This window comes from Drosophila teissieri, chromosome 2R (assembly GCF_016746235.2).
Source record: "Drosophila teissieri strain GT53w chromosome 2R, Prin_Dtei_1.1, whole genome shotgun sequence".
NCBI classification, from domain to species: domain Eukaryota; kingdom Metazoa; phylum Arthropoda; class Insecta; order Diptera; family Drosophilidae; genus Drosophila; species Drosophila teissieri.
Window position 1 is genome coordinate 14,487,242 of NC_053030.1, and position 19,897 is coordinate 14,507,138.

The window sequence follows — 19,897 nt, forward strand, 5'->3', positions numbered from 1 at the left end:
CCTGAATAAACTTTGATCGTAATGCTCGCATAAGTAATTTAACGATCCCAATACTTATTTTTTTTGAATTATCATTGCTCAGCTTACTTCGCTCAAAAAAACGATTGTATCTCTTAAAGTAAAATATAGTAATAATAAAACACTTGGGTTAATTGTTTCGTTTCTTTTTAATATTTCCATTCTCATGGTTTTTTTCTTTTATTTTCATTATGAAGGTTTTACTAAACAAAGTATTAAATTATTGGCGATTATGTTACGATTTATTTTCTTTTCGCTCTGCAGGTTATGTGAGAATAGTCTTAAGCATTTAAAAAACGACTATACGTAGCAAACAGCATCGAAATTAATAGAGAAGTTTACATAGGTTATGAAATATTTATAAACATTAAATGTCATCGTTTAGAATATTCATATCCCTTACAATGTACAGAAAAATTAACGCAAAGCCTATTTTAATTTCGCTTGTTGCTTAGGTTGAATTTTTAAAAGTTTTCGATTTCCTAGTAAGTATTGTGGCAACTTAAGTGACTAACGATACATACACGAAAATTACATAAATAACCCCCCAAAGACATACACCCAAACACACTCGCTCCGAACAACTTTTAAAGTCTGGCCCTAGAACTATTGGCTAAATTGCTTAAGAGCGCTTTGCATTTTCAGTATGGGTTCCAATTGATTCTGGTGCCGATGGTGCTGGCTTTATTCCACCGGTCCATTTTTGTAGGGCAGCTATGTTCAAAACTACTCTTAAAAAATACAGTTCGATATTTCGCTATTACGGGGAATTTTGATTTGATTTCATTTAATGGTCTGTTCCGTGGATTTTGTTGTGGATATTGCCGCTGCTGATAGTGCTTCTGTTGTTGATGGGCTTTTGCTTGGTCCTTCGCCGGCTGTTGATCCATTTATGCTCTGCTGTTCGTTCCATTAAAAGTAACTAAATTGTAGTGTAGAACAAAATGGTTAAACGTATCATATTTCGAAGCATTAACGAATTCCGAGTTCTTCTTGGTTTGTTAATATTCGGCTTTACATTTATGACTTTTTCTTTGTTGATTTCTGTTGATATATTTATATATATGTTTATGTGTGAATTTAATTAATTAGCTATTGAAGAGAGCTTTTGGGACACTCCGTTCACAGTCTTTGATTTAAGGACATCATTTTCATATGAAAAGACAGTTTCCTTGCCGTTTTCGACAACCCTGTAAATGCACATCGATATGGTTAGTTTAAGGAACGATTCTATGATAGCAAATTGAGGTCCACATACCGTTTGGTCATCAGTTTCTTGCCATTCACAAACACCGTCGAAGTGGAGGTGCGCTTGACACCGGCACTGGGTCCGCTGGAGATGTGGGTGACACCGCTGCTGCCATTGCCGCTTGTCATCGACGAGAACGAGGTGAAGCCGCTGGTGGGCATGAAGAAGTCCATCATTGAGTAGTTAACCATTGGAGTCCCAAACGGACTGGCCAATTTGTGCTGGTGGTGATGATGGTGGCGAGACGCTCCACCGCTGCCGCCATGGCGTCGACTGCTACTTGAGCCGCTCGTGCTGCCATTTGAATATCCGTTGGCATCTGAAAAACGATAGCCATTTAGGTTAGCACTCTACAGATGTTTTACCCATTTAATAACTCACCTCGGAATAAGTCGGCGAAGGGCGAGTGCATGCCGAAGAACTCACGGAACACCTCCTCCGGCGGGCGGAATATAAAGCCGCCCATAATATCGAAGTCATCGAAATCGTGTGTGCTATAATGGTGGCGGGAATGCGAGCGACTCTGGCCACGATCACCCAGTCCATCTTTGCCATACTCATCGTACATGCGGCGCTTTTTCTCTGTGGAAAAATAAGAGTACAGGGTAAGTGGGGGCGATTACAGGACGATAAATTATATTAGTATTAAACGCTCGAGCAGCGAGGATTAGCTTAAACCTAGCATGGAAACAGTGGTGGGAAAGGTACTATTTATGAATGCTCCCCATCACTGTGCAAAAACAGCGTTTAGTTGCAGATAGAATGGAACAAAAAACAGAACAACGTGCGCCAGGTTGTCAGTCAGCAAAACCATATTAACGAAACGATTGCAACACTTCTGCCTCTCGGCTTTACCGAACATCTTGTGGAACGGAGTGCCCTCGAAAATGTTGCGGAAGGTGAAGGCCTGGTAGCGGTTGCCGGACCGTCGCCCGGCACCCGACCCATAACCCGAGCCCGGATAGTAGTCGTAGTCGTAGTCCCGTCCGTAGGACGCCGATCCGCCGCCGCTTCCAGCAGTGCGGTAGCGGGAATAGGAGCTGCTGTTGCTGCTGCTTCCGCTGGTCGAGGATTTGTGCAGCGTGGCCCGTGCATCGTAGATCCTGCGCTTACGTGCTAAATACACAATAAAGTCTTAGCATTGATACCGCCAGGAATTCGGGATTACAGATCCCGGATTGCCCATAGTTTTACCCACTTTACACTGCTTTAAGGGGCTTGAAGAAATCTGTTGGGTGGTAGGAACTTACCATCGGAAAGAACTTCGTAGGCTTCGGACAGCTCGCGGAAGCGCTTGTTGGCCTCCTCCAGGTTGTCGGGATTCTTGTCTGGGTGCCATTTAAGCGCCAGTTTTCGATATCTGCGGGTGGAAAATGTTGAGTTGATATCCCATCTACCGGATATGGGTTAGTTAAGCCGTAGCCAATTTGTTTACTTACGCCTTTTTCACTTCACTGTCGGTAGCTGATCGCGCCACGTCCAAAACTTTATAGTAGTCCACCATGCTGGAGATGTGTATTCGACTTCTTGGTGGTCCCCTCTTTCGCTGTAAATCGCTTCAGCACGAATTGCAATCCAATGCGTTTACCTTTCGGTCGAATCCTGCTGCTCTGGCTTCTGCAAAATGTGAACGGAAACGGATCGGTTAGTTAAGGGATAAGAAGCCACAAAAAATCAGGGAATCTTTGAGAAACGGACTGGATGTCTACCTTTTGGAATCCGATTTTGACAGAACTAAATTTTGAGCTTGTTTTTGATATTGTTGCTGAAAAAGCAAAGGCGAAATAGAAAACATAAACAAATAGAGGAACACACACACGAGATTTCGAGTAAAGCAAAGTCAAAGACAGCTTGGTTCGCATGGGCCGCCGACACTTTTCAATTTTTTCGAGTTCAATGTCGTTCGAAAACCCCATTATGCCATCGCCCACACACGCAAACCGTGAACAAGATAAACCGAAAAAGTACACGGCGATAAAATGGCTACGAAAAGTGATCCGAAAATCATAGATACCCAATATCATCCAAATGTATATCTATGCAGAATATGGCAATTGTTTCGATTTATTAGGTGGGAAAGTTATATCAACATACAGAGAAAGATGTAACATTTTGTAGTGCAAATTTCTTTCCGTGTAGAGAGGGAATATCGAATACATGGCTCATGTGTAGGGCGCTCAGTTAGCCGTCCATCAACTTTTGGGGCAAAGTTGCTCAAGCGTTTTGCGCCCCTCTTGGATCTCCGATCTCGGATCTCGAACCCCAGATCTTCCATCGCTCCCCTCATTTCCGTGCAAAATAGTCGCTAATTTTATTTAATTTGTATTGTTGTTGCCAGCCGTTGTCATGCAGCCCCCTTGACACAATTTGGCTTGATTTCATGCGCGACTGTTTTTTATCAAGCACATTACAGCGGCCAATTGTCTGTATTTTACTATTTTTTTTGTTGTTTTTTTTTTTTTGTTGGCTGTTGCAAGAGGAAAGTGCTTGGGATAAATTAGCCCTGCGGCCAAGTGACATGACAATTTGCATTTACACACTTGTCGGCAATCTCAAACTGAACTGAACTGAACTTCAAAACTTGTTGTTCGACTGACCAACATCGATGGGCTGTGTTTATGTTGCTCTCGATGTGGGTTGAAAATATCGAGAGTCGGTTCTTATGGGCGGTTCACCCAAGTTGAACGTGTTTTTAGATTTTTCTCACATTTTTCTGTGATCTGTGATCTAATTTATGCTTTTCGATGGCTTGCGTGTGCGTGGCGTCACATAAATTTGTCTATTAACACAAATACAAGTGTTGGAGCAAAATGGATTAAAGATACATATATACTTTACATATTAAAATACAAGTATATACAAGTGAAAATTATTTAAAGAACGCACTGGCCGAGCAAATCCAATGCATCTAAAAACTATAACTTAACATTTCAGTCTTTACGTTGGTACTAATAGTAGCAATTAAAAACATTTGTCTGTGACACATTAAGTGCAATTAAGCATTCAATAAATAACAAAAGGCTTTTATTTATTCCTGTGCACTTTTAACCAGCAAAAGAGCTGTCCAAACAACTAATTACTTATTAATTTGATGGGCGTGTCTAATAACAGAGTTAAAAGTTCGGAAACTGATGAAAATGCCAAGGATAAGTTATGTATTTGGCATCCTTTGTTGACCGGCGATAAAATAAGGACCCCAAGGAGGTCAAGGCTCAGGTTCCACCGAGATTTGAACTCGGATCGCTGGATTCAGAGTCCAGAGTGCTAACCATTACACCATGGAACCACCGTATTGGTCCTGGGCCATTTTCCTTTTTCTGCTCGGGAAATTCGCACTGCGCATGCTGCAAGCTGGTGCGAAAGGGATGGCAAGCTGTAAGGACTTTCTGTTTACCGTTACATTTCCCATTCCAGTTCGAATCGCCACATTGGACACTCTCTCACTTTCTGTTTCACTTGCTGCATTTCCTATTCTTCAAATATACGTTCAGATACGTATGAAGATATATCTAATGACTCTTTGGGATTAGTGTGCTTACATGTGGCAATAGGTTTGAGAACACCCCCGATTATAAATACGAATCGAAATCGAATTTTGCGGGAAAAGAACAAAATAATATAAATACATTTGAATAAATCCCCATTCCCCCTTCAGTCATACAAACATGTACGAACATAGACCTATCTATATAGCGTATATAGGGAATTAGAGATATTGCCGGCTTGTCTGTGTATGTGTGTGTGTGTGCGCGTAGTTTGTTCGCTTTACGGCTGGCTATAGAGTATATACCTGTTGACATATTCGGCAAATTCTAGGTCGTAGGTGTAGGAACTCGTAGCATTGTCTAAAAGCAGCCGCTGACGTTTCTGATGGCTGGCTGGCTGGCTGGTTGGCTGACTGGCTGACTTGCTGGCTGGCCAGCCATCCGCATGACACACACACGTCAGAGAAGGAACTGGATGAGGAGCCCGGTCACCAGGTGAGCAGGATGGTTGGGATGCCAAGGGGCGAGTAATGGGTAATGAGGCAGCTGAAGACCGGCTCACTCTGGCTTGGATTTCACTGGCTCAAGTCGACTGGCATCGCTTGGAATAGAAGCGGTGGCTATCTGCGCCGCCATATCTTGTGGCAGTCAGTCAGAAATCAGAAACACTCAGCACCTTGCCATCGGTTTGTGGGCGTCGGCGGCATTTAAGGCATTTGGCTGTTCTTTCAGTTAGCTAGTGATCCACAGATAGCTTTGCTTAAGCAGACAAATGCCCTCGCTGAAGCAGATGGTTTTATAGAGTTTACTCTCCGATTTTTACAGCCCCATAAAGACTAAAAGAAGCTCTTACAAAAAAGGGTTCAAATCAGATTGCACGACAAAGCAATTGCTTACTTTTATTGGCCTGCTTTACGACTTCATTAAACCGAAAATCCGCGTTGACCTGTGATGAAGTGTTCGATTTTGGGACGATAGATAGATGATTACATTCAAAATTCACATTAAATACATTACGATTTACATACAAGAAGAGATGTAACATTTTAAGAGGCTCTCAAACACAAATGAGGAAATTAACGCAGCACATACGAACACGTTAATCGTAACTGGTTTTTAGATATCAAACCCATTTCATCGAGGGAATGATTCACAGGCTGAGACATTCCGTCTCAGATTGTTCTTTACAGAACGAAGTCATAAGTGCAAGGTCACGCAACTGATAAATAAGAAAATCACTGCTTAAATATTGCTCAATACAAAGTCAGTTCATAGAAATTTATAAGGCTGATTCACTTTATTTTTCTGCGTATAAAATAAAATTATTGCAAATATTGGTATTAGCTAGCCCTGAGCTGCTTTAATTTAGAGTGTAATTTCCGTGACGAACAAGACAAAAGATAAGAATTTTAAGTGACGAGCACGCTAGCTACTTTTTAAGCACATATGGTTTCAATTACATTAATATTATTTAAACACTTGGAAGAGTGTTTGGTGCAAATTTGTGCGTACTGAGTGAATATTTTCGGTGTATCTGTAGCCCGCATTATTTACCTCCCTTTTGTTTATTCACTTATTTAGCCGTATCGCATTCAAGCAGCTTTAATCACAAACTCGAGGGACTCCGCATTCAACAAGTGTGTTTGCCAGAGACAGCAAAAACAACAACAACCACATCAACCACCACCACAACACTAACAACAACACACATGGAGCTGCTGCCTACATGGCGCAGCTTTAAACCTGAAGTGACGCCAAAAATTATGTATGCGTTTAGTCTGCGGTCTGCAGTCTGCAGAAAGCCGAATGTTTGTTGTTTTCGCAGCTTGGTTATTGTTGTTTATGCAAATTACATCACCATCGCATCGATTGGCGGCAGCAGTGCAGCCAAGATTTTCCTCACACTTTTCGATTTGTTGTCGCTGCGATTAAACTTGAATTGTGTCACGCCGCATCGATGATAAGCAAACAACAAGGCGGGGAAACAGCGATAAAGTTGGATAAAGATGGGGAGAAGTCGCAGGAGGAGCAAGAGGAAGCATCAACAGTTGGTTGCGTGTTGTCTGCCTTGCTCTTCCTATTTTCTTCTTTTCTTTTCTATTTTATTGTGTTAAATGGTAAATGGTTTCGGTGCTAATTTGGCATAACCTACATACACATTTGTACTTCTGCTGCAATCGCACACAATCACACACACACGCACACTCACACACACTGCCACAATCAAGCGTGCGATAAGAAAACGCTGCGCATTTATATTTTTGTTGAGCTCGATGGAAAGTCACGCAATGAGCGATGCACTCGCACTTTTTATATATTTATGTGTGTATATTTACATCGGTGGCTTTTTGATGTTGCTGCTGTTGCTGTTGTTGTTGTTAACCAGCAAAGGCCAATCTCGTTTTTAACTTAATGCTACGTTTGTACGCGGAGTCGAAGCTGCACATTATAAAACAAAAACACGGAAAACGCAGCGAGCTAAAAAATGTTAAAATGAACGAAAAAAAACTTTTGCAGCCGTACGCGGCAATGAATCGTTGAGAATTGAATGCAAAGCACAAGAAACAACTCGGTGATCAAAAGAGAGAGCAAAAAACCAGCTGACGGCATTGCCATGCTTCACTTTCTGTGCTGTTGTGGGGGAGCAACAACAGCCAGAGAGAGAACAGCGAGAGAGAAGAGAGAGAGTGTGGGGGAGAGATTCTCAGTTTTTGCAACTAATCAACTAACTGATTGTTATTGTTGTACTTCAACGGAAGTTGTTACGCCGTTTCTTGAAGCGCTATCTCTTCGCTATCATTTATCTTTCGGTTACTTTCGTTATCAGAGAGTGCCGTATATTAGAGGCCGATCAGTTGGTTTATTGTTCCACCGGTTAAGTCCCCTATTTTTTTTCCAACGTGATTCATCTTCCAGTTTCCGCCGAAATCGTTTCTCCTTCACCTAGACTCATTCCCGCATTGATTCCAAATTTGAACAGCGACCCATGTTAATTTGAATAAAGATGAGTTTTATGGCCAAAGTTTATAACGCTCAAGACGACGAAGCGAAGCCAAAAATGTAACGACAAATTTGAATATTTAATTTTAGAACTCTCACCACGAGTCGTTTAGGCCGTTCAACAGTGGTCGAAATCGATATTTCGAAGATAACGGAAGAAATTTACCAACACAGTATAAACTTTTGATTTATTTAAATGAGTGATTTGGACCGGGGAAAATCGAGTAACTGGAACCCCTAAGACTCATTTGCCAGAGGCACAATTTCCACAATTTGAGCCCACTGTGCGGACACAACAGCAGGTGGTGGATGGGAACCGAGAACCGAGGGAGGTGCACGAACTGTTTTGCGAAAATTTTTGAAAAGTTTATAAATTGCAACTTTTATATAGCACCACACAAAACACAACACATTTTCGATGTGTGGGAAATTATTTTTAGTTGGATGGAAAGAGCGAATTGGTCATAAGTATTGCGGAAGGAAAATATTAATGCAGAGCAGCGAATAAGCCAAAACATTGACGTGTTTCAGCGGGTGAGGAAAGAAATCGCCAGCAAACTGGGCGAAATTGGAACAGCAAATAAACGGTCAGTAATTATTAGGGGAAAATAACAGAAATTAGGCAGGCAGGGCAGCAAAATGGAAAGCATGGGGAAACAAGCCAAACAAAAGGGAAGCCAAGGTGGAAACTCGCCAAATTGCACAATTCAAGGAAAAAGAGCGAAAACATCAGCGCAGCCACAATGCAATGCCATGTGAAGCAATCGACAAAAGACCTGAGAAAAGCCACAATCACACACCAGACCTAGAAATAGACACGTGGGCGTGGGAATCCATCTATATATAGACAGATAGATAGATAGGTTCCATGCCCGCAGCTTTTCCCCCACCATACAACATGAAAATGTGTTGTAAGTGTTACAAGCAAAGCAACAACCATTCGAAAAGCCAATGCTGATTCATCTGCAGCTGGCGGTTCCCCGCTGGCCAAATGATTTTTAATAGACTTGGAACTGTTGTAATATCATCCAATCTATTGGATCCACAGCCGAAGGGGGGCTTGCCCTCCAGTTTGTTTTGTTCCTTTCAGCAGTCAGGGGGCGGGGTTCGGTGCACCATATCTAATCAAAAGCCCTGCTCACTCTTCGTTTGTTTGTTCGCCGCATAAATAAAAAATTCATTCCAATGTAAATTTCGAAATGATCTGTGTAATTTTTGTGGCCGCTGTTAGATTGTTGCGGTTCCAAACCGAAAGATATGTTCTTTGGGCGGGTTCTGTGGTCATGTTTGGTTTATGTGGCTTTTCAAGTCTATAGAGCACAGTTAGTTGGCCCTTGGGGCTCACACATTTGGGAAGAACACTTGTGACGCGCCCTGGCTAAACAGGGTATAAACATTAAATGTACAACGAACCCATTAGTAACTACTACTGTTTTACATGTTCTTACCCGTTTTGATGGGGCACATAAGATACTTGGTTTAGCACACTCGTTCCAAAAAGATACTCGGAAGAATATGTAAATATTTGGCAGACAAGCATCCACTTGTTTATACTTGCTCAGATAAATATTTGCCGGCAATCAAGAAGTTGAGGCGCACTGTGATCTAATATAATCAAGCCTTATGTGCAAATTCAGCTCACCGCGCTTGTGCGGGTGTAACAAACGGTCGTGTCCGAGTCATGCAGTCATAAAACACCAAAAACTCAATAAGGCAAGTCGAGTTTAATACGAAAACGTTCCCCCCCCCCTGTGCTCGGTCACATAAAAACTACCCACCATCGATCGACAAATAAACCTGTAGTCCGATCCATAGCGATCCAACAGACAGACAGCTGGTGGTGATGATCTCAATGCCCGACGTCTGATTTGTGGAATCATCGCAGCAACTAAGATGATCTTAAACGCCCGACTTCTCTCTTCACGGGTTCAATGCTTCCTTAGGCGGTATGTGCATATACATAAATCTAAGCCACAATTGATAGCCATCTCCTTCGGCCATCCAGAGCTACTGTGCAGCGAGTGCACCGTAAGAAATTGGACTACATTTCAGCATTATCTTATCAATTATGGTGCACAACTTAATGATTAAACATAGAAACCAAAATACCTAACTATGTTAGAACCACTATATTATGTACATTATAGAACTACTATATTTGGATCTACAATTAATTCATGTGATTTTCCTTCTGTGTACTGGACACTGCACATGGTGCATCTAGATCAAATCCGGTGGACAATGGCCTTCCACTGGATGCCACGAGAAGTCAAGCCTGGCTGGCTGCTTTTGTGTTTTTTCGTCGAGTGTGCAACTTGGAGCGCATGTATGTTGCATTGACAATGAAGTTATTAAAGCGCAAAACCGCAGCCAACAACCTGAGGCTATTTTTCTTTTTCAGCAACGGAAACATGTGATTAGCTTGCACTAGGCACTAGGAGAAATAAAAAACTTAGTCCGCTTGCCATAGACATAAACGTGTTACCAATCCCCTCCATAAATCCACTTGATACTAAACCAACTTTTTATTAGCGAAAGTGGAAATTCACTTGGAATCCCCATCAACACAATTCAGCTCCGAAATTAAAGGGCAGCATGATTGAACGCCTTAATTGGCTAGTTGTTTCGTAGCAAGTAGCTTTATAGAGTTAGTTAACGTGCAGATTGCCAACATTTCCCAATTAGATAAACCTCAAAGTGAGACAAAAAATTGGGAGAACACATTTGCGCCCATGAAGATGGGTTTTCGTGCCAACAACACTTGTTAACCCAATATGTGTGTGTTTAGCCACAGGTGTTCAATGTTCTACTGGCATAAGAGCCGCCAGTCACGTAAAGAGATTTCAGCGTCTGGAGTTTGCCGGATGACATTACTTATAGGAGTTAATTGCCAATTCTGGTTTAACATCAACGTTGAACAATTTGTTAGCTAAATAAAGTGTTTGATTTAAGCACTTGAAATGCTATATTTCTCAGTAACCAAGCTTCGTTTGGGTACTTTAATTGGAAGACTTTTTATCTAAGGAAGCTCTGAAATATAAACACATGCATCAAAACTATTATATTACAGCTTCAACTATATTAAATGCTAACTCATTAATTAATTTCAGTAAAATACCCCATAAATGAAAAATTAATTTGTTTCTTCTGATGACGACTTAGGCAAACAATTTCAAAGTTATCCATTAGCGCTTCTAAAGTTACCATATAAACAGTTTCCTCTTTTCTTTATTACTTCATCTAAACTTTGGAAGCACTTCTGGCACCCCTTTCACCCATTTGAATTTTGAATTTCCAAGCACTCAGGGTACAACAAACTTTGGGGTCAACTGGCTGTGGCGATGACTCTGTGAAATGCTTGCTCAGCTGAAATGAAAAATTTCAGGCAGACGCCGCGTCGTCGTAGGCAGTTTTTTATCTGAGGTTTATGGTCTTCGCAGACTTGGTCAGTTGGAAATGGGCCTCTGCGTCCCAGTTTGAGACCCTGCCCCAATGATCTCTGACGCTCACGCTAAACAAAGTTTTTTTTATAGTTACGGCTGCGTTTTGTGTGGGTTTATTTGCTTTAGTAATTATTATAAATAGTTGGGAATTAAAGCCAACCAGCAAAATGAAAGCTGAGAGATGGCGCCCGCAGTGAAACGACTGGCAAGTGGCCAAACGAGACCAATTTCCAAAGCAATTTAGTTTAATTGAATGCAATAATCATAAAAAGTAAGGAGAGCGCCAAGCCAAGATAGTAAATTTGTAATTGAGAAGTAATTGCTTGTCGCACAGAAAGGTAATTTTATTTAATCCACAATGTTGATAGGCGTCCACTCTGCCACTTTAAGTGGGAGCTGCAACGTTAAGTGATGGTGCAAAATGCTTTTTAGCCACTTTGTTTTTTTTTTCTTTCTTTTGGTTTTGTGCTGGGCAATTTGCAATGAAGAAGCACGGCTAACACCGCGACATTGAACGTGACTCAGGGGTAAAAAGCATCTCAGAAATGACACGCAAATCGGAGCGAAAAAAGTTGAGTTGGCAAATTAAATAAACAATGCGAAATGCGAAGAAGCGGCCAACAGAACAATGCGAAATCATATAAATTATTATAATATCTCCTGCCAGTTGCTTATTGCCTCCAAGCTCGTTTCAGACAAAAGATACCCGACTGACGCATCATCGCTTGCCTCAAATTAATGGAAATAGATACAGCTAGAGATAGAGCTACAGATGTAGATACATTGAGCAATGGCAACTCTCAGTCTTGGTCAAATTGCCGCGCCTCATTGGAAACCTTCGCTCTTCGTCTTGGCTTCACTGGGCAATCGAATCGAAACGATTCGAATCCAATTCATGTATCAGTGTACACATACCCATTTGATGCGTAACACGCGCCAGCATTTAACTCTCTATAATACGAAGTACAGCGCTATCGTGCTAAGGTTAAATTTAGTGGATAGCTGCAAATGAATTCGATCGGAAAGCATGCCAGAGCAAGGCTGCTAGTGAGCCAAGTCCACTGGAAATACGATTGCCGTAATCAGCAGGTTGCAATGCCAGATTCTTTAGAATTTCAAGGGAAGAATCGAGCTCTATACACAAATGAGCAGAGCTTTATAAGAGCTACATAAGCAAAAAGTCTTCTAATGACATCATTTTCAGTTGTTAAGCAGTTGGTACCCAACACTAGAAGCTGCTTGTTGCGAATCTCCAGGAACCTAAGCCAATATTATTGTTAACTATTTAACGTGATTAGCTATTGGCTTGTGGTACTAGAAACTACTTTATAATTGCCGAGCTCCTCTCCTTAAACTTGATAAAATTCTATAATGATGTTATTTGTTATTATACACCTTTTCTGACCTTTTTATTTGATTTATCCAGTTATTTACTCCAGCTGCCTAACATGCTCTACCGCCATAGGGTCTTAACCAGTTAATAAATTACATTTTGTGCGTTCCGAGACACGTGTGAGCGATAAAGCTCATCATTCGATAGGCCCTAGGCTTTCCCACAAAATCCCCGGAGAGAAAGCATTACCTCGGTAACATGAAGATGGACACGGGATATGATTATGGTGATGGCTGTATCTGCCTGCGAGTCCATGTCTGCGGCTTAGTGGATGCAATCTCTCCAAAAACTCTTGAGCGGACAACAAGTGCCGCTCATTAGGCGGATCGCAAACAAGGCGAACCGGTTAATTTAAATAGCCGGAGACGAAGACGAGGCCGAAACTGAAGCTAAGCAGACGCAATGATTGATTTACCAGGCACAGTTAGTAAGCTAAACGAACTGAGTTTACAAGAGGCGATTTCCACTGACCAACCCGGTGGATAGGTGGATCCAAACCACAGTTTCAATGACGCTGACAGGCAACAATTTTTATGTGCGCTTCAAGTGCATCCGGACATTCATTCATTTATCTTTATGGGCTCGATGAAAAGAAGCCACAACGACTTAAAAAGAAAAACAAAATCGCCTCAATGGCCAAATACCCGTTTTGGTAATTAATGAAAACTCATCAGCCGCAAAATGCGCAGCCAAGTAAATGGAGCGGCTTGAATTGCTGTTGGATTAGCTAAAAGCTAAAAATAATCGACGGCCCCACATCAAATTAAGCCCAATAAGGTAATGCAATATTTTCGATATCGTGGAATCGACTTGTATGCTTGCTTTTCACTTAAGAAAAGCCTACGCTTTATTCGAGTTTTAAAGAGGCTGGAAATTTCTCATTGTCTCAAATTCATTTCCTCTCTGGCTTATTGTTTTATTTTATTTCTAGTCGATCGTATTTAACATATATATAACAATTGCTTAAGGTGTGTTTGCTTTGTGACCTCGTTAGATCTGAAGAAAGAGGCTTGTTAACCAACTTGAAGCCTCTTGTTAACTAATTTAAACAAATTTTACTATTCTTAATTGGTAAGCCTTTATTTCATTAGACTAGATCTTAATAAAAAATCGACTGCTTTATTTCATCCGTTCCATTTTCACTGCTCCACTCAATTTCATGTGCCATGGGCGCAGTTTGTTTAATTAACCAGCCTGCAATTTTCACAATACCTTGTGGCGCTTTTCATTCCGCCAGTTTGCGTTGTTGTTGCTGTCGAGTGTGACTTCTCAAGCGTGTGACCGGAGGTGAAATTTTTATTTCTGATTTTTGGCATTAGACCCGCGAACCACTGACGCAAAAAGCTTAAAAAGTGCCGGCCAGGCTGGCTGACTGTTTGGCTGGCCAGCCTGCGATGGCGATAAATGTGCGCAGATACGTTACAGACCGCGTCGCGTCGTCTGGCCGCTTTAAATGGACAACTGGGAGTGGGTCACAGCTGCAGCTGTGGATCTGTAGTGGAGCCTGCGGCTCGCCGAGGCAAACGAAGCGATTATAGGGACCCAGTCTTGGGACTAAGTCTTCCCCGAAACCAGTTCCTCTTCCCAGACAGACTTCGCTGCGATTCTTTCTTTTGAAGCGTAAATATTTCAATTTATTTATTGGTCATGCGTCTTCAGCATCGTATCGTTTTTCGAACACTTTCTTTATATTCGTTACCCGAACTTCTGGAAGATATAGCTACATGTGTCGTGTTGCGACCAGAAACCCCCAGTATGTTGGCCTCGCTCTTGGACTTGGACTCACCAGCACGCAAAGCCGTGCCAAAATGTATGCCAATGGCCTTTGGGGGCCCTTCTTTTCATTTTTATTTGGGGCGGAGATACGAAGTCTGAGGCGTGTCCCAAGCGAATTTTCACTAAAATGAAAATTAAGAGTGAAAACGGTTTGAGTTACTGTACTTCTTCCCCAACCCTCCGTTTTTATTTTTACTTTTTTGCAGCAAACAAAGCAAAAGAGGTGTGGACGTCGATTTCAACTGCAGGCCATGCATGACCCCGCGTATTAGTGTCCCATCCCCTGGCCGTCTGATTGTCATGCTAAATGGGTGAAGTGAAACTACGACTGCGATTTCGGACTGTCGGGAGCATTGGCCAGCTCCCCAAAAGAGCATTGCCTGTTTTCAGCTTTTTCTTCTCCTACTGTCAACTGTCAAACGAAATTTACACGTTTTTCTTTCCAGCTGCACCTCACGAAATAGTCGAGACTTGAACAAAGAAATGGGGAGTGCGTGAGCCTCTTTTAGCTGATTGATTGTTTGGCAAAGTTTGCATGTTAATTGCCTTTATGGTGGCGATAGACGACAAAGCACACTTAAAAGTCTAAAACCCCATTACTGAGTTCATTGGAATTTTCTTTTTTTTTATCAGTCGTGTCGCCGACTTATTTTCTACCAACTAACGTTACTAGCTTTTGACTCTCACCCTGGCAAAGGCAATGGAACTAAAGCAAATATAATATCAAGGATTTAAAACAAAGTGGTGGATAAGATAATAATACAATGATGACTGTCAATTTGAACTGCTTTCTTTAGGTCACATATAGCCATTACAAATTCTTTTTCAGATTGTTAAGCAATCAAATCCTCTGGAAGCGGAACGGAAATGGTCGAGGCTGCCCCAACAATTCAATTAAGCTGGCTCCTCCTGCACATCTGAACGATCGAACTCGGTTCCTACCTGCTAGTCCGGCTGTCTGATGCGGATTGAAAACAAAACAAACAGAGCTTAGACAACTCACAACAATGCGGTCGTTGGACGCGCAGGCGCGCAGCGGGGGCGCTTAATATGCAGCCAGCGTAGCTGGCAAGTCGGAGATGTATACCCATATACCCAATACCATATAGCCAACAGCAGCTGGCGTCTTTCGTTCTTGCTGTCGCTCAACTGATCAACTGGTTTAACAATAAAAACAAAAGCTCAGGCGGCGTTGGCGTTGCTTTAGCGTTCAACAGAAACGAAAAAGTTACCGTCTTTTTTTGTTGCTTCTCTCATATGCTGCGATCGATTGTCGGGGCTTGGCTTTCTTTGAGGAAAAAAAATACAAACTCACTTAGAAACTATAAAAAATGGTAATTTGTACGCTTTGCCTTTTTCTTCGCTTCTTGCTCAATCGTATGTCTCACACGCGCTTCTAATGTCTGGATACGATACACAAGCTCGTTCAAGATGATGGCATATAAAAAGCTACACGAGTTTTTCAATTGACTTGGAAAGTGGCAAGCGACTGCCAGCATGCATCAAACGGGGCGAGCCCCAGCAAAAAGTGGGCGTGATAGGCAACAACAATGGCTCACTGTTTTTGGCTTTCGGCTTTGCCACACTTTTGATGTATTAGCCGTTTTTTCCATCGAGTGTCGGGGTTTTGAAAATTGAGTTGCAGCTGCAGCATTTGATGGAAATGGTTGGCAGAGAGCTGAGGAAGTTCGTTGAGCCGGATCATACCCAGCTGAGACTCATTAAAACACCACTTGAACCACGCTTCGTGTTATACCGCCTCTAAGTACAGGTCAATAAGTGGAGTTGTTGTCTGATTTTCGAGTCCAAGCCAATTAATGCCTTTGTGCGATGCAATTGGTGGGAAGAGGAAGAAAGAGTTTGATTGATGGAAATTATCAGCCAGGGTAATTGATTTATTTATAAAAAAAATAATTACTTCCCATACCGGGAATCGAACCCGGGCCTTCTGGGTGAAAGCCAGATATCCTAGCCACTAGACCATATGGGATATGTTCTACTTTCTTCCAATTTATATAATGGTGCTGGTCTTTCTCTTTGTTAAATAATGGTGCATATACTTATAAGGAATTTCCTTTCCTGTTAAATTTGATTTAATAATAAATACTTTGCGTTCCTAACTTTTTAAAGTGTCCTAAGAGGCAGACTAAGTACACACTTTAGTCGCTGTTCACACAAGTCCCATATTGTCTAGTGGTTAGGATATCCGGCTCTCACCCGGAAGGCCCGGGTTCGATTCCCGGTATGGGAAACTTTTTTGCTTAATTTTGTTTTCCTTTATTTAACATGAGAGGGTTGTTAAAGGGGTTGGTATAATTATTGGTTTGCTGACTATTAATTAAAATGTTTGAATTTCATTTTTCTATTTGGTTTCATTTTATTATATTTTTACTACTTTGGTCTGAGCCGAGCGAAAAAATCGGACAAAATACAATCAAAGCAAGCACTCGATTCATACAAAACGAGTCTTAGCTACGTTGCAGTCAGCCTCCCATATGGTCTAGTGGCTAGGATATCTGGCTTTCACCCAGAAGGCCCGGGTTCGATTCCCGGTATGGGAAGTAATTTTTTTTTTTTAATAATTTTCATTTATTTTATAAATTTATTAAACCGAAATATTCTTGAAAATAAGTGAAAATTTATTATCCACATATATTACCCAAATCTAAAAATCTCATTGCAATCGGTAATTGCAGTATTTATGTTTGCTATTGCTTTCCTTATGTGCTTTATTTCTTCTTGCAATTGCCTAGCGCCACCAATTGATGCCAATCGGACACGCTACGAAATAATTCGAGACTTTTTTATTGCCGTTGCTTTTTTTTTTGCCTCAAGTTGTCAATTGTTGATGTTTGTGCTTATGTAGAGAGAAAAAAAAAAAGAAGAAAAAGGGGGAAGAAAAACGGTTTTGTTAACGACGGGCAAAAGCTCAAAGAGCTAGAGTACTTAACTTTTGTTAAACCGAAAATTAGGCATGCCCAGAATTGCAACATGTACTGGAAGCAACAGCAACAACGACAATAGCCTGCCGCAAAACGTGTGGCAAGCGAATAGCAACAACAATAAAACGGGCACAATGCCTTGACTGAGTTTTGAACGTTTTTTCAGTTTCTTTTTTTTTGTAGTAGATACGGAAAATTGCTTTTTCATTGTTGCAGAAACCAATGTTTGCCTGTTATTGTTGTTATTTACAAGCTGACTTGGCAAACGGAAAATCAATTTTTAATTGCAACAAATTTGAGAGAGCTGTGGGACAGGCAAATTGCGAGTTGGCCAAAAAAGGCAAATTAAAGTAAGCGTTAACGAAAAACAATTGGCATTTTGAGTCAGAAACGAGTTTAACGGTATCTCAGAGGCAGCTGCATTATTATCTTTTGAGGAAACACGGCGCTACATGTCAAAGGGGGACAGCAACAATATGTCAAAATCTCGATGAGCAGAGCAATGAACCGTTGTAATTAGCATACGGCCGTGTGCGTGCGTGCAACAGAGAGCACAATAGAGGCACTTTCGATTATTGAACTTGTTAAATTCCGCATTTCTCTGTTTGTGTACTGTGCTTAGTTTGTTTATTATTTGGTGTTGTGCTTACCCTTTCGCGATGCTTTTAGCTGGAAATGTTCTCCTTCCTTTGGTGCCAGACCGAAAAACAAGCAACAATTAATTTCATTAGAAGTATCTAACAAATGCGAATCCAATACGAGATATAGTAAAACAAGAAATAGGTGTGAGTAAATAAGATAAGCAACACCGCGTGGGGGAAAGAGAGGGGCTGTTGGTGAGAGCGAGAGCGACGCGAGTTGTTGACGGAAACTCCTGTCGCAGTAGCAGGAACAACAACTACATGTGTATAGCACGGCGAAAATTACGGCGCTTTATTGATTTTTTACAAAACAACTATTCGGGCACGAAGCGTGCCGTTTGCATTTGAAACTTGAGTTCCAGCTTATTTTGTGATTATTTAATGCACAACAAAACGGAGCACAAAAGAATTTCGCACACCAGCACAAGTTAATACACTCACACACACGCGATGCGACTTCAATGTCAACTTCACTTTTTTTATTTCTATTTTTTTTCATTTATACCTTCAGCTATTTTTTGTTTTATTCAGCAGTATTTAGTATTTGGCATTGAGTATATAACTACACTCGATTACCCGTCAATCTGCACAGATCCGCGCGCTTGCAGGTCGAGAAACACAAAATTCACCCGCTACTTCACTTTTGGCCAAGCGCGCTTTTTCCACAGCTGTTTACCTAAAGCGATAAAAAGCAGCGGCCACCAGCACTCGCCTGCCTATCGATTTGATGTGCTGCTAGTTCCACCAATCGAACTGGTTCCGCGGTGAACTGAAGTTTAAATTCGGCAATTTCAAGCTACATATGAAAAGATGAAAGATTTAAAAAAAATACATGGTAGAGGTATTGAAAAAAACAGCAGCTATTAAGATTTCATAAAAAAAAAACACATAAATGAAATATAAAGGGTATTTAGCGAGATTCCACTGAACCTGCTTTCTACGTGTCGAATTACAGTTCATTTAACAATTGCCAGGTAAAAAGCTTGGCGGCTTGTTCGAAATACAAATTGGGGGTTACGTTTAATTTGTATTTTAATTAATTAATAAATGATTTATAAAACTACATTTGTAAGCCATTTTAGTGCTCATACTTAAATACATTGCTATTTAATGTGCAAATATATTATTCTACATTTAAAAAGACTTCAGGTTCTTACACATGTATATAACATACACTTTACTTTCGTGTAACAAATTATTGTTGGTCCATTGCCCTAACTGCTGTATAAACTTTTAAAATATTTAATATATATAAAAAGAAATCAAAACATGAGTATTCTTGTTTTGTAAATCCGTATATTGGTAAAGTAAATTATGGTTAGTAACTTATGTAGAATCTTCCAGTTTTGATGCTCATCCCGAATTTCTGTGACGCCGGCGGAAACAGTGATTCACATTCGGCTTGACTCCCTGACATCGATTGTTCCAAGCCACCCAGGCGGAGAATCCTTGTTGTTTCCTAATGTATTTCGCACAGGCAATAGAATACCGGATATCGTCGCTCAACAGCAGGCGACAGGGTAATCGACAGAGATCGTTGGAGGGACGACCATCCGCCGGCTTGCACCAGTAGCGATCGTTGATCTGGAACAGACCCCAGTCCACGGATCCATCCACGTTCGAGGGATTAATGGCCTTTGTGTTGAAGGAGCTCTCGCCCTCCACGAGGCACAGCCAGTCGGGCAGCTCGTTGTAGGGCATTCCGTACCGATAGAGCTGACGGGCCAAACTGCATCTGCCCACCTGCCTTCCATTGGCCAGTGATAGTGATAGGAGCACCAGCAGCCACGTGGGCCACATCTTGGGAAACAATACAGGCTTCTAATGGGGGCTCGGGGCTTATATAGCCATCCAGCTTGCTGGAGATTCGAAACTTGGCCAATCTAATTTTTACTAGCACTTATTTGGACAGCTCTGAAGTGTGGCCCACACTCGAGCATAAATTATGAA

General features: G+C 41.4%; 2 protein-coding genes and 4 non-coding genes across 9 annotated transcripts; 2 read left to right on the top strand and 4 right to left on the bottom strand.

Annotated features, from left to right (window-relative positions):
- Positions 1 to 487: 487 nt before the first annotated feature.
- LOC122612208 (dnaJ homolog subfamily B member 6) lies at positions 488 to 18,622 on the bottom strand. Of its 4 annotated transcripts, none has more exons than XM_043785657.1 (8): positions 18,524 to 18,622; positions 17,957 to 17,993; positions 2,707 to 2,884; positions 2,518 to 2,627; positions 2,123 to 2,383; positions 1,649 to 1,849; positions 1,277 to 1,586; positions 488 to 1,208 (listed from the first exon to the last, which is right to left on the bottom strand). In XM_043785657.1, exons 3-8 carry the CDS (start codon positions 2,769 to 2,771, stop codon positions 1,103 to 1,105), a joined length of 1,053 nt encoding a protein of 350 aa, XP_043641592.1. In that variant the 5' UTR covers positions 2,772 to 2,884; positions 17,957 to 17,993; positions 18,524 to 18,622; the 3' UTR covers positions 488 to 1,102. The 4 variants fall into 4 exon arrangements, with proteins under 4 accessions (XP_043641592.1, XP_043641591.1, XP_043641590.1 ...); XM_043785656.1 differs by having other exon boundaries at positions 18,453 to 18,602; XM_043785655.1 differs by lacking the exons at positions 17,957 to 17,993; positions 18,524 to 18,622 and adding an exon at positions 7,089 to 7,296.
- Trnaq-cug lies at positions 4,482 to 4,553 on the bottom strand. Its single transcript has one exon. It is a non-coding gene; the product is annotated as a tRNA-Gln (tRNA).
- Positions 16,283 to 16,354, bottom strand: Trnae-uuc. The gene has a single exon. It is a non-coding gene; the product is annotated as a tRNA-Glu (tRNA).
- Trnae-cuc lies at positions 16,544 to 16,615 on the top strand. The gene has a single exon. It is a non-coding gene; the product is annotated as a tRNA-Glu (tRNA).
- Trnae-uuc lies at positions 16,854 to 16,925 on the top strand. Its single transcript has one exon. It is a non-coding gene; the product is annotated as a tRNA-Glu (tRNA).
- Positions 18,623 to 19,300: 678 nt separating the features above from the next.
- Positions 19,301 to 19,839, bottom strand: LOC122614131 (lysozyme P). Its single transcript, XM_043788618.1, has one exon. It carries the CDS (start codon positions 19,745 to 19,747, stop codon positions 19,301 to 19,303), a length of 447 nt encoding a protein of 148 aa, XP_043644553.1. The 5' UTR covers positions 19,748 to 19,839.
- Between the last annotated feature and the right edge of the window lie 58 nt (positions 19,840 to 19,897).